Source organism: Miniopterus natalensis, chromosome 10, assembly GCF_054644295.1.
Source record: "Miniopterus natalensis isolate mMinNat1 chromosome 10, mMinNat1.hap1, whole genome shotgun sequence".
NCBI classification, from domain to species: domain Eukaryota; kingdom Metazoa; phylum Chordata; class Mammalia; order Chiroptera; family Miniopteridae; genus Miniopterus; species Miniopterus natalensis.
Window position 1 is genome coordinate 50,713,079 of NC_142090.1, and position 15,267 is coordinate 50,728,345.

Sequence of the window (15,267 nt, forward strand, 5' to 3'; positions counted from 1 at the left end):
TATTCAGGACACTAACAAATGCTGACTAAAGTATTACAATTTGTAAGCATAGATAAATAACCTATATTAAGAAACTAACAAAATATTGTCCAAGTTTTATTTATCAGATTCCAAGTATTTAAACTGCTTGCCCTCTCACTTCATTGAGAATCTTGTTCAATGCTATCTCTTAGAGAAGCTTTCTTGGACTATTCTACTTAAAATAGCAGAATATAGGTTTAGAATGGAGTTCTAGGGGAAAAAAGAGGGGAAAAGTCAAAAGTTAGACATATATAAAATTTAGAGAAATCTAAATTTTGTACATATATGAAATATTCTAACAACAGAAATTAATGTGCATATATTCTACTTGCATTGAAATCATTAAGAAGATCAGATATTTTATCATGGGCTCTAGAATTAGCTACATTAATCATCACCTGAGATAAGTATCTATGCCAGAAAAATTAGAGCAACCTTTTGGGGAAGAGGCAGTATAGCATAACTTGAAATAATCAATAGTGTTAGAGAGTTCCTTTTGGTTTGATCAATTAATAATTAGTTCTTCCAACCTTGCTTCCCATTTTAATTAAATGAGCCCATTTACTTCATATTTATTCTGAGTTTAATACATATTTTGAAGATACACTCCAAATTGATTTGTTGAATCATGTGTAATTATCTTTGTAATATACAGTGATATGGTAAAGAAACGTAGGTGATCATTCAGGACAATATTTTGTATATATTAGCAAATAACATCATAACACCATTCTAGCAAATATGAAGAATGACTAAATAATTTTATTTCACAGTGAGAGAAACTAAACACTAATGGTTTACTGAAGATATTGTCATGGGTAGATGTTGGAATAAAATAATAACTTTTGTTTTAGCTCTATAAATGGATAATATGACATTTCTAGTATCATATGTTATTTCTGTCAATAAAACCATTGTTGTCATAGTTTTCTGCATTAAGCTCTAGAGCAGATTCAAATAAGTTCATGTATATAATTATAATAAGAGAAGGGAAGCATTTTGGTAAAATATTTTATTATTAAGAATAATAATAATATAATCATGGTTATAAAAATAACAACTTTATTAACTACAGAAACTTCATATACAAGTCATAACCACAGTGTTCCCTTTCGGGGTAAGCATCCTGCTATACCACTGAATAGGCAGCTTATCAATTTCCTATTTACACACAACACAAACAGTCATAACATCCACAGTATTCCATTTTCAGTTTCCTAAAGACAGAAACTTTCTGTGCAAATGGAAATTACCTACTTAAAATTACACTGTCAAGATTTATAAGGTCCAAAGAATTTTAACATGGTTTTTTTTGTATTAGTAAATTCTTAGTTCAGAACTTAGTTGAACTTTGAAAGTTAAATTTTAGACTTTACTGTGAAAAGTAATTTAGTCACACCAAGACTGTGTCTTTTTATTCAAATTAATTTATTTTTCAAATGATGGTGTCTATAAATATGGGATATAATTATTTGAAAATAGTCAATTTTTGAACCTCAGTAAATCAATTTAATAGTTTTAGTCTGAGAGTTTATTAAAATTATTTACATCATGATCTCTATATTGCAGTATCTATTTTTAAAAATATGTTTTGAAACAAGAAAACACCTGACAGCAATTTTTAACTTCTTGACAGTGTTGTTTTTTTAAGAGAATGTTGTGGCTATAACATTCACTTTGTACAGTACCATTGGTACCAACAAGAAATATTCACAGGAATAAGTGAAATACAATTTTGCTATCACATACCATTATTGTAATTTTTCTTGCCTTCCAGTGTCTCACATTTCCCACAGTTTGAAACACTGAGATAGCAAGCAAGAGCCTGTTAATATTAGAGACTGATTCAATAGAAACCACTGTACTGAGGACCTGCCCACAGCAAATAGGTAAAAGTCATTACATATTTTACAATAAAATTAAAGAAGTATACAAAAGGATTATTATCCCTTCTGCACGGCAGAGGCGTTATGACAAATATTTTAATTTTACATTACTATTCCTGGTAGACATAAGAAAATGTCCATAATTATAGCAACAAATGACCATTATTCAAACAGCCAAGACAAAAATAGCAAAGAAAACTTCTCATTTGAAAGAAAGTTTGGTCCATGACTCAAAATGAAATAGATCTTTTGAATAAATTGGATTTTTTATGTTTTGTAGTTTATTAAGAAAAGAATGCCCAGCCTCAATAGTAGCCCTCACCAGAGAGACAGGCAGGACTATACCCGGTCCTACCACCTAAAGGACACACAGGTCTCGCTCATCTGGCTTTTATGGTCAGTTCCTCCCTCCTCCCTCTATTGCAAAGGGAGCTTCCCAAAGGGGGAGCGGCTTTCACCCCCACGTCTGTGGCTTATGGGTGGGGTGGTGTTACCCTTTGCTAAATCTCCCGGCCTTAATAGAGATCCTTCTAGAGAAGCTAGTTGGAGGAACAGGGATACTAGCTTTGAGTCATTCAAATCACTATTTTTAAAGAGCTTCTATAAGGAAGATTTTGTAAAAAGTCAGAACCTATCCTATTAGTCTTTATCTTATTTCTCGACAAATACATGATCTTTAGCTAATCACGACAAATACAGTAATATGATAATTTACTGATTATCATACAAAATACAACACTTAAGTGAATATTTCCCATGGTCTTAGGACAGATGTATGTAAAATTAATAAGATCGAATGAAGCCATCTTGATAAAATATCTCATTTAGCAGATTCAATTCCATTTTTTAAAAAATTGAATACAGAGTTTAGACAAACCATTTTCTTTCCTTTTCTTTTACTTGAATAAAGTTCTATTAGGATAAAAGACTTCCAGGTGGAAAAAGTATTTAGATTTTTTTCAATATATATTTTAATGAATAATTTGAAAAAAAGCTATTTGCAAATCTTTGGAAACATGGAAATATTCCTCTGAAATAATTTTTTAAAATTAAAGAGGATGAGCTAGAAGCCAATCACAGCAAGTCTTTAATGGCCAAAACACTTTTAAATTTCAATTACATGGTTATCTAAGAATTTTAAAAAATACTTTAGGAAAATAAATCTAAAAATATCTTGCATAAAAAAGTGGTCCTAAATTTGGAGGAAAGAAATGATACTAATACACATATTGCCCTCTTCCTTTTAGGAATTAGAAACTACATGAAATAATCTGGATGATAAATATGTGTGACCACCTAGATTAGGTGTTATTTAACTTTGTGGGTCATGAGGACACCTTGAACGCCAACCAGTAGAGGCCATCTGCAGATTATATATCAGGATGAGCTAGTCATTCCTATGTTGCACTTTTCCTTAATATTTCTACTGGTCTTTAGAACTGTTTTTCTTAAGGAAAAACTGTAAGTACACACTTTCAAAATATTTAACGTTACATTAGAAACACCGCAACTTGAACTCTAGTGCATGCACATGTGTACCTAGGCTTGTGTATGTGGGTACATGTTCTTATAAAAAGTATGTGTACCAGTATTACAGGATACACGGTAAGGAGAAACAAATGAAATATAATGTGTGGTGTATGAAAAGTAATATAATTTAATATTGAGTTAAAATTTAAAGAAACAAGGTATAAATTGTTTTTGTGAGGTTAAAATAATGTTCAACTTATGGTTTATTCATTATTAAGAAACTAATCTTGGAAAGCAGCGTAGAGATTAATTGATTTTTCCATTACATCTTTTGTCATCCAGCAATTACACCTTTGCATTTTTTAATCCATTCAAGTATATTCAGGAGATATGTTACTACACTTGCATGTACCTTAATTCACTCAACATTTACAAAATAACACTCACAAACAAAACAACAGAAAACACCCATAAATATTAATGAGTATCTAACAAACATGACACTCAAGTAGTTGTCTTAGGATTGTTTTAAGTGACATTTTAATTTCATGTTCTCTGTATCTTCATGTGAAAGAGAGTTGTATTGATGGTAGCTTCAGACACAGTTACATCAGCTACAACTGTGGTACCTTATACGTCAATATAATTTTATGTATCCATTTTGCATAATATGCTACTCTGACAAAAATACCAGGACGATTTGCAATGGCACATCCACGACCAGGGACAATGACACCAAGAACCATTCTCATTTTATGTTGTTCGCAAACAAGCGGGCCACCATAATCCCCCTAGGAAGAAGACATGTAACAATAACAACAAACTATTATTTTAGAAATAGAAATTCATTAACATTTTCTATATAGATTTGTATATCAAAGGTACATATTTACAAAAAAAGAGAGTAATTAATTTAAATAAAAGTTATATACTAGACCATTGGTTATCTTCTATTGAATTAACTAAATAAGAATGGGAGAAGTACAAAAGTTCAAAGTGTTCTATATTCTGTAGCATTTATTGAATCATACTAACACAGAGTCACTGACAGCTATTTAAAAAGGGAGATTTTACGTTTATTTTTATTTTCTTCTGATGTTCAAAATATGTTCAATATAGAAAATTTGGAAAGTGTAGAAAAATGCAAGTACCAAAAAAATTCCACCTGTAGTCATACATGTTTAATGATTAAACTGCATTAAATTTTTTCTTATTCCTAAAGATTTTTTTCCCTTCATCCAACCCTGCCTCTAAAATGATCTTAACAATTTAGTGAAAGAAAAAACATATAGTTGACAAAAGTAATCTATTTACTACTTAGGAATTGCTGTTCCAGCATAAAGAAGGAATGCTTTTGCACTTACTATTGGCATTAGTAGTTAATATACATAGTTATATTTATATTTTATACTACCCATAGTGGAAGGCAGCCTGTGATTTTTATGGCATTTTTTTAATGGTAACCCTGTTATATCATCAGAGATAGATAGGTGACAGGTGAATAGATGAATAAATTGCTTTGTGTGTATATTTTCAAATACACATATACAAGGTGGGGCAAAATTAGGTTTACAGTTGTTTGTATGGAAAATAATACAATAATTAATAAATAATAATACAAGAATATGCTCTGTGTCCCACATACTCACAACTATAAAGCTACTTTTGCCCCACCCTATATTTACACATATTGTTGTATAGGTTGTATATTACAAATATACATGCACCATGTAGCCGCCTAAGATTGTGATAACTGGCCTTCGGCATCCGATCTGAAGCAGTGTTTGGGGCTATCTCAATGCTCCCACAGCAGTGAGGTGGTGAGATAGAACTAAACTACTGCAAAACTGAGCTCTGTAATACAGGTGGAAAGAAGAGGGGTGTCAGCCTTCTATGATGGGGAAAATCAAGGCGAGGGTGAAGTAGAATATAAAATAGTAAGAAAGAAATAGGTTATTCTAAGAGACTTCATAGAAAGTATGCCAGATGAGGTTATAAATTTGATTTTTAAATAAACTCGCCAGTAATGACTGATATGACCTCTTCAAAGCAATTTACTTTGGGAAACTTTTACTCAATGTAATGCTATTGCTATTATACAAACATTTGGGAGGTTTATTTTTTAAGTATTTAGATTTCAGGGGTTTCAGTGATTTATTGCCTTGTTTTAAAAATAACTGATGTGAAAAAACCCATTCTGGAGGACAAATGCATTTTTGAGAAGTGGTAGAATCAATTTGAAGTCAAATCTTGTCCATACGAATAAAAATAAAAAGTATGTGATAATGTGATAAAACTTCAGTGCTAAAGTTAGGAATCTAAGAATGTATAAGTGGTAAACCAGATTACAGGTTATTCCTGAAGAGCAGCTGCCAAAGCATTTTTAGTAATGTCAGTAGGGCGGGGATAGTGCATAGCTTCCTAAATGATTGCAAAGATTGGGTCTAGCTCAAACTTCATGCTCACAGTTTTCTTAGAGGAAGAAAGGGAAGGAGGGAGGGAGGGAGGCAGGGAGGCAGGGAGGCAGGGAGGCAGGGAGGCAGGGAGGGAGGTTTCTCCTAGCAGATTTTTCTTTGTTATAATGAACACAGTAATACTTACTTACTAGAATAACAACAAATTTAAAAGTGGTTATAAACACATAACCTGTTTCTAACCAAATCATGTTAAGCAGTTCTAAAATGTTTTTAACTTAATGTTTTCTTTTTAGGAATAAATCTCAGAGCAATATATGTAACACATGCATTTCTATACATATTAATACTCCATCCTTAGGGTATTTTCTATATGTCAAAAGACATTTTACTATTACTGAACTCATTCTGTGCTTTGCTACACATAATATTCTACAATTCCGCAGCTCCCAGGCTTGGAGAGCGTGTCTCTTACATTGAAAATACATCTAAAATAACATTTTAACAGCTTGTCTATGTAAAACAAGGATAGGAACACTGCCAAGTTGAAAGAACAGTTGCCTAACAAATTACAATGTCCAAGCTCTTACAGTCATAGACTTTGACCTTTCAGTTTTTTAAATAGAATTTGTTAAAACACACACACTGGCTGAACCAAGAGCACATTTAAAAGTTTAAAACTAGACAGGTATTTCTTAAAATTATAATTATAGTTCATTTAGGGAGAACTTGGGAAGATCAGATAAACTTAGAAAACATTAGAACAATTAAAACTATTATATCAAGCTCCTACTGGATACTCCTAATTAGAACAGCTTCCTTTAGCATTCTGGTTCTGTTCATTTACTGGTGTGTGTGTTTTTGTGGGTTTTTTTGTGGATTTTTTGAGAGACAAATGTCATCACAGTTTACTGCAAGTAAAACATGATGGTCTCACTGTTCAGTTTAAAAAAAATGTACAAGAAAAAAATAGAGAAAAAATAAACATGAGAAACTATGCTATTCATTACATATGTCTTATAACAAAAGTTCCCTTTTTACCTCACATGGTCCTGTTCCAATATTTTCAGCTCCAGCACATATTTCAGATTCATTCAGAGTCACCTTCCCTTGATGATATTGACTGCATTTCTCATTCCCCATAATAAAGAGATGTGCTACTCGTAATAGGCCATCAGAGTTGATCACTAGAATAGTGCAAAAAATGTACAGTTAATGACCACAGGGTGAGGTGAGAAAAATAAAAAACAAATTGCCTTATCTTTTTAAAAATAGCTTACATCCAGTGTAGCCCCAGCCATAAACACTGCAAGTGGTTTTTTCAGGAATTGTGCATCCATAATTAGGTAAATCAATTGTACTAACAAAATTATCTAGGACAGCAGGTCTGAAAAGAGAAAATATAATGGTAGTATTCTTAATTGGATTCAACACAAAGTTAACATACTGAAATTCAATATTAATATTTAATATGACATTTAAGGAGAATAAAAAGTCATGTTTCTTGGAAAAAAAAAACAGAGAAGAATTTTTAATATATAACATAGAAATCTGTAGTAGGTGGTAGAGAAATTAGTTATTTGCTAATATTTAAGAATAAATGGGCACTGCTATTTTTTAAATCAATATTTTACCTGTTATCAAATAACTAACTGCTCACTAATCTTTGATTTTAGAGTAGGTGAATGAGACTGTTGGCCCAATTTCACTTATTATTTTTGAAAATTTTGAAAATGCTTTTGTGTGTATGTGCATACACATATACACACATATATATCTATATAACAAGTGGTTTAAGTTTTTATAATAAATCTATGTGAGAGAGAAAGAATATCCATATAGCAGAAAGAGCTTCAACAATTCGAGTCTCAGTTAAAAATATGAAACCTTCTAGAGGAACCGACCTAGCCAGCTTCAGTAACACCAGGTCCGACCCGTCCGGCCCGTACACCACCTGGGAGACGTTGAGGACCTGTTTGCGCTTCTCATCTCCCCTCCCGTGCACGTCATGAATTCCAAGCCAAACTTCATAGTCTTTCAAATCTTTGTTTCTAAATAAAAAAAACAAAATATAAAATATAATTTTAAATCGTATAAAGTTACTCAGATATATTGTTATTTTAGCTTACAAGAGCAGAAAAATCACCTAAATTTAAAATCTGACTCAAAGTATTATAAAAACATTTGTTATGCAAAATTCTGACTGCTGCAAGCACAGGTAAGCAGGAAGAATCTATAAACTGCTGAAAACTGGAATGGCTGTTTCAAAAAAAATTGATTGTGCTTTTCTAGAGAGAAAGTTTTCTTCAGGCAAATAATATTACATGAATTACAATTTTAGTACAAAATTTCCTTTTGATCTCAGCTGTGTATATGTTTGGTTTCTTAGTGTGGGCTGAAGATTTATACCAGCAAAATAGGAGTGACCTTGGTGAGAATCAAGAAGTTAGCCTACAAATGCTGCCTCCATATCTTTTCCTTAGGCTAATTCTCATTGAAAATTATTCCTAGGATGATCTGGGAGCTGGCTCTACATAAGAAAGCAGAAGTGAGGATTGAGAGAAAGTTTTTGATCATTCACTAATGTCACCCCAATAAATGCAATAATAAATAAAACAAAAACAGGAAAATAATTTCTATCTAGAAATATGGTGTAAGAGGTTGTGATTAAATTATTTACATAATTCCAGCAAATTTTCCCCTCAAATGAGAGTAATGTCAATTGTGGAAAGAGGTGAAGAGAAGTAGTACCCGGTAAGTAAATATCAAGTCAAAGCAAGTTTTGTTAGCTAAATCTAAAAAAAAATTAGCTTTTTTACTCCATGCTGGTAAATCTCTATTAAATAAATACACATATGAAGGCTAAAAGTTAAGTGGAAGCCATACATTTTTTTAAATGCTCAAAACAAACAATTGGTTGCAGAAACACTTTACCGAGAAGGGAAGCACTGTCTTGCAGTAAGAATCCAACTTTCCTTTATCAATGATCCTCCGCAGATATGTTTATTTCTATGAGAAAGAGGAAAGAGAAACAAATAACATCTGTGCAAGAAGGTTGGCTGCCAATTAATGCAAAACCTATGGCTATGTTTGTTAAAAGCAAATGCATTTGAGAGAAAAATGTAGAAATTAACCCAACTAGAATAAAATGAGTAATCCTTTTATTAGAAAGATGATACTGGGTGATTGTAGCATTAGCACTTTTTTCATAATGTGATTACAATTTTATAAAATCAACTTTATTTTTGCATACAGAATCCTGTAACTACATACCAAGATCCATTCCTTGTGAGAGAAAGTATGTGCTACAAATATAGGATAATTAGAACAAACAAAAATATGAACAACAAAAACAATGTAGACCTATTCAGTGTTCGATTATAAAAAATGCAAATTTGAGTTTTTATTTAAACCCTAAAAAAAAGTGGTAGTTACAATATAAAATTTGTACACGATTCCATTCTTTCATCACCATTATTTAGCTCTGATACGTTAATTCAGTAACTGAGTTTGAGTACATTTGTTTGTTCAGCTTAACACCAGCATTATTTCATTTATAAAATTAAAACAATTTTCCAAGACATATCACCTAAGAAATTATAAGATATTTGTGGAGAATAATAAATACTAGTACATTTAGTTGGTGATATCCCAAATTTGCAAATCCATTGCTTTTTTTTGGCAGAGAAAATTTTAAAAGTACAACTTTTCGCAACTTACTTTTCCAAAGTGTACAGATGTTCAGTGCTTGAGAGAGTAATAGAAGAGGATTCCCAGACTAAGACTATGGTTATTTATGGCCTGTACCACACAGGAGGATAAGAGTATATATCGAGTTTTAATTTCTGTTCCTCTCAGTATGTGTTTTGGAAGAATAACTTAACAGCTGTTGTTACTAAGAATTTGGATTTTAAAAAAACAAACATTTTTTTCCTAAAAGTTTATAGTAGTTTGAACTAATGAAAAACAGTTTCACCTACTTCTCCATGGAAAGTTCCAGAAGAGTGCTCTCGTATATTGCATTGGTAATAATACATTCAGAGGTACATACCTTTTTTCTGGAGTTATGAGATTTGCAAAGAATCACTAATTAATTTAGAGATGTGGATTCTTGAAATATTTTCTATAAAAATTGAATGAAACACTCCTTCCAAATTTTACACCCTTCATTAAAGCTTCATATTGCACAATTAGCTTTAATATTCTGGTGAGTTTCACAACTCTATTTCAGTACTACCCACCTAGGACAGCTACACTATAATTATCAACGTATATATTTATAAAATTTGATCATTTACTCCTCAAAAGAAAGGCATACTAAAAGAGAACTTTAGGCCATCTTCTACCTGGTATATAGCAAAGGATTCTGTTTGCTAAGAATGGGCTTATTCATAAAAGAACTTCAGTTTCAAGTTGTCTTTATTCTACTTTAAGATCACCGTCATTTAATTGTAGTAAAAGATATATTTTCTTCCTCTATTCGAGAAGTCTACAGTTAAGCAACAGAGAGGGTTTCCCAAAAGAAGATATATTTGAGTTGGTATTTGAAGAATGAAAAAGATTTTCCAAGCTCAAAATATGGAGGAAGAGAGTTACAACATGCATTGAGAAGAACAGCACAAATGCTTGGAGGGGGAATGGAAGGTGTCTTAAAAACAAGAGAAAATGTGGTTAGAATTCAGGCTCATTTGAGGGTGTGTTGTGTGATGAGGCTCCAGTAGTGGCAGATAGTGACAAAAATATTTTAACATTCTGATTACCATATTGTATAATATATGGAGTATATTGAAAGTTTTAAGATCAGATTTTAAGTTAACTTTCATTTTCAATATTAAACTCTTACAACAGAATTACTAAGCTTAATTTTTGTATAACTATATTTTGCAAAGTGATTTTACACAGAACATGCCATTCATTCTTAAGAGCATTGAGAAACAGACATGTTAAGAAAGTTTAACTACATTAAATATTATAATAGCAGGACTATTCAACCATGAGTATTGTTTGTTAATATTTTTCTTAATGGTAAAATATTTTAGAATTTAAAATTATTGCTGTTCTCATTAGTATGGCAATGAAAAATCAAAAATTTCAAACAAATATAAATTTCTGATATAATTATGCATAGGCATGTTAGAAAATAAAGTCAAAATATCCTAGATTGGGAAATTAATAACATATGCATTATAACTAGTCTGGTGATATCAAGGTATAAGTTCTCTGCGTAGATGTCTTTTGCTTAATCAGAACTGGAGTATCACTTGTAATTAGGGACAATGCCAACACAAATGGGACCTTTGTAAACATTTAAGAAGGTACTATCTGAGGAGGCACAAATTGCAAACTCTAGGACTATTTGGGAATCAAAATGTCCTTAATCCCCACTTGTGCTCCCCTCACATGGGTGCCCATGTGGAGGCACAATCTGCATGACCACATATGGCCATACTGCTGGGAATACACCTCTTGCAAATAAGCCAAATACATATGACTTTTGTCTATTAATAATTACCTGTATTTCAAACTAACCATCCATCCTACATTTGTTCTTGTTGGAATTCCATTTACAACTCGCAACTGTTTTGTTTTGGCGCAAGATATTACAGGATCTAAAAAGAAGACCAAACAGAACATTTTGACAAAACATTTTTAAATACTCTGTCTCTCAACTTTCTTAAATGTAATGGTAACTAGACAATTGCAACTACTGTAATTCTGTCAGAAGAACATTTTGAGAGGGAAAAGTATTATGACTATAGTGAGAAATCAAGCCCAAAATGTTTGCTCTTCTCATCTTAGTAGATGAGTATCACAGAGAAACTAATCAATCAAGGTCAACGGCATTGCCGGGGCAGTGACAGTGGCTTTCCTCACCCAGCACTAAGGACAAGTTACTCAGGTCTATTAGCAACGTTGTTTCCCTCAACATAAAATGAAACAATATCATTTATAGTGGTAATTTCTAAATGACAATGAAAATCAATAGCATGACTGAAACAAAAACAAAAAAAAGCACAAAAGCTATATTGGGCTTATTACTTCTGAAATTGTAAAGCAAGAATGAAGAGCCATTTTGAAACAGGTTACCAACATTCTAATTATTGGAACTGTATCCAAATGACATAATTATTATGTTCAAATCATTATATCCAAATGACATAATACAGAATTCTCTGGAGTAAACTTTTTCCTGACCCTCCTCTGTGTTCCTTGCCTTATTGTGTCAATTACTGTCCATGGTCTAAAATTGATTTCCAATAGCTTCTTAAGCCTGGGACAAAGCAGGTGCCCTCTTAAATCAAAACACTTGAGTGACTTCTTTTAGCCCAAGAAATATGTGAATATTAAAAACAAGTAGCACTCCACAGATTTTTTTTTAAGCTGAGGATTAACTGAACTTCTCAGGCTGAGTTATCTTTGTCTAGTAGAGCATGCAAAGAGCTTTAAAGATAGAGTGGGACAGACACTCTGCATAATTTTCCAACCTTTTGGTTTAATTTCTTCTGATATTTGCATCTTTATTCAACTTAAAAAGATGAAGGTCCGTATATATATATTTGGCCAGAATTAAAAGCAATGTAAATGCTTTTTCAGAGTTAAATGTAACGTCTTATAATTTCCGATAGAGAATTGAATTTTGATATTTAGTATGCAGTTACCTTTGTAATCCCATTATATATGCACATCAAAAAATTTTAAGTAAAAATAGTTTAACTTATTTTTATAATGCAAGTTGATATAATGATAAGATATTTTTCTATGAAGAATATAATGACATAATTTCTGACACATAGAGAATTAAATATACCAAATATTACTTACGGTCTAAGTTGACTATTGTAGGTGTGGTATCACCTTCACCTGTAAAAATAAGTATATACATATATACATAATTCTTACATACATACTTGTTATATAGAGCCAAAGCTATATATTAAAATTCAAATATCCATGAATTGGTTAATTTACCAAAATTATTGATGTTGTAATCAAAGATAAAATGTAATAGTACTCTTTTGAGTAATTATGTGTCGCTTTTACTGAACAATACTGAAGGTATGTGCCTACTGGTGATGTGAGGAAAGCCCTGTTTTATGACTGTGGAGGCTTTCTACTGGCATCAAGGAGCTGCCTCATTCTACTAAGATGCCCAACATTGTAGACAAGGACATTGAATAGCACTAATACTTACTATTGCTTGCTTGGGAAATTCATATAGATAAACTATATTTTCACTGTAATTTGGCCCATTGATTTTTTTTCTGAAAGTGACATTTTAAAAAATATGGTTGAGGATAATTGAAACTTCACATGCTTTAGAAAACTTTAAGAATTCTAGAAGATAGAAATCAATGTCATCAATGGGGAAAAAAAGATAACAGAGTATAATTTGTTTTGTTAGAATATTTCAAAGATTGGTTTTTCCAGATGGTAGTGAAAAAATAATATATGGAAAAAAGAGAAAACTAGGAACTGGAAATTAATTCTAACTAAAACTTCATAACTCATCCCTTTTTCATAACCTCCCTACTGGGGCTTGATTGCTGCAAAGAGAAAGGCCTGGTGGATACTAGGATTTGAGATACTTATGCAGTAATGAATGAGGCACAAGACATTCCCTGGAGTTTAATGTCCAACTGTTTATAATTGACGGCATAGAGTTTAGTCAAGCAGTTTAGACCCAGCCGGTTGTTAATCCAAGGAAATGCTCTCAGCTCAAATAAACTGACAACGAAAGAATAATGGCCTATGGATTCCTTTGTAATAGATGCAAATTTGATTGTTATTTATAGGGAATTTTGAGAGAATTATACATGCTAAAAGTTTTTACTTAAGCTCACTTACCAGGTCTAAGGGTAAAGGCAAACATAAATTTCATCATTTCTCTTTCTGTTTAGATTATCCTGGGAGAAGGTTGTGTCTTAGAGTCAGTGGAGGTTAAGGTTTTAGTTTATAGTACAAATAAGGATTGAGACTGACTGTGGGTCATTAAAACATCAAGGATATTAGTTTTTCCACTCAAGCCAATTACTCAAAAATTCTAAAATAAAAAACTAAATATTTATTTCTTATGTTTCCTGATGAGAAAGACTAAACTATTTAATCTACCCTTAATTGCATATCAAGTTTCTATTTCTAATCAAGTTAATAGACCAATACAGTATTTAGTTCATTATTGTACCTTACTAAAATATTTAAATTTTAAAAAGTTGTAGATATAATTAATTGTGAGCTTTAATAATTAATACTAATTAATCTTTAATATTATATTATTGGTATTAATATTAATTAATCATTGATAAGATATATACAATATCGTTTTCTCTAAGCCAATATTTCTCACGCTTTAGAAAAAGCTGAAATACCAGTTAAAATCAGATTTCTAGAGGTTTTGGGTTGAAGGCTAGATTATGAATTATTAAAAAGCATTCCAGGTTCCTCTGTTGTACATTCTGAGCAAACGTGAAAAACTGCTCTCTAGGCCAACAAATACTATTCTCAATTTTCCTCTTTTACTTCTTCCCCACTATCTCCACCATAATACTCAAATCTGGAAAAAAAAAAAAAAAATGATATGTATCTTATTTTGTATTGATTCAAGTTATATTTTGAAGAAGGAAAACATTTCAATGATAAAAGTTGTATCTATGGAAGTATAGGAGTGTGTGTCAGTTTATATGGCCTCAGAATCAAACATGAACAGTTATTGAAAATAAAAGAAATATTTTCATATATTCTTAAATTTTCAACTCAGGTTAAAAACTTTATGAACATCCTATATTTTTCCAGGCAGACATCTATGTTCCTATCACAATTATTTATTTTAATATTAATATATATTGATTAAATGATTGTATTTTCAATTATTTACATAAATGTTCCCTTTCTACACTGAATACTATGTTAAGAAACATTGTTTATATTGCCTCATGGTTAGTATGTTATATAGGGCTTTGCACACAACAGTAGCTCAATCTTAAATTGTTAATAAATGAATAAACAAATACAACCTGAGATGTAAGTAACGTGCCCAAGGCACTTATACTGACAGAGCTGGAATTTGTACCCGGGAAGCCAGAGTTAAAGCTCTTAACCACTACACTCTCCCTTGTTAAAACCTGAGATTTTTCTAAGCTATACTGAATGTGTGTGTGCATAGACTAATGTATAAACATTTCTACAGTTATAGTTTTGCATATTTGATAATCTTAAAATACATACTAAATATTATTCTGTAAGCATTTTTGAAAAAGTAATAAAAACCTTTACATGTTTTGTAACACAAATGTACAGTGCAAAAAAATGATTTATATAGTCTCTGCAGTTAACTAGAAAAGACCTCAAATCTTCTAAAGACAAATTTTATTATCCTTTCAACAGTGGTAAAATGTAAATAAATCCTGGCTATAAATATTAGTTAGAAAATGACAGTGTAAAAATATTTATTAAAATAAATGTTCGGAAAACATTGAAAT

The 15,267-nt window shown here is 31.4% G+C and overlaps 1 protein-coding gene across 2 annotated transcripts in view; it reads right to left on the minus strand.

Annotated features, from left to right (window-relative positions):
• Positions 1-1,018: 1,018 nt before the first annotated feature.
• HGF (hepatocyte growth factor) overlaps positions 1,019-15,267 on the minus strand; it is a 64,484-nt gene continuing 50,235 nt past the window's right edge. For both annotated transcript variants that reach the window (XM_087821118.1, XM_087821119.1), the window contains 7 exons: positions 12,614-12,652; positions 11,304-11,400; positions 8,726-8,800; positions 7,696-7,842; positions 7,072-7,178; positions 6,833-6,978; positions 1,019-4,168 (listed from right to left, as the gene is read on the minus strand). In XM_087821118.1, coding sequence (XP_087677244.1) covers positions 3,992-4,168; positions 6,833-6,978; positions 7,072-7,178; positions 7,696-7,842; positions 8,726-8,800; positions 11,304-11,400; positions 12,614-12,652 — 788 coding nt within the window. In that variant the 3' untranslated portion in view covers positions 1,019-3,991. The remainder of the gene's footprint in view (positions 4,169-6,832; positions 6,979-7,071; positions 7,179-7,695; positions 7,843-8,725; positions 8,801-11,303; positions 11,401-12,613; positions 12,653-15,267) is intronic.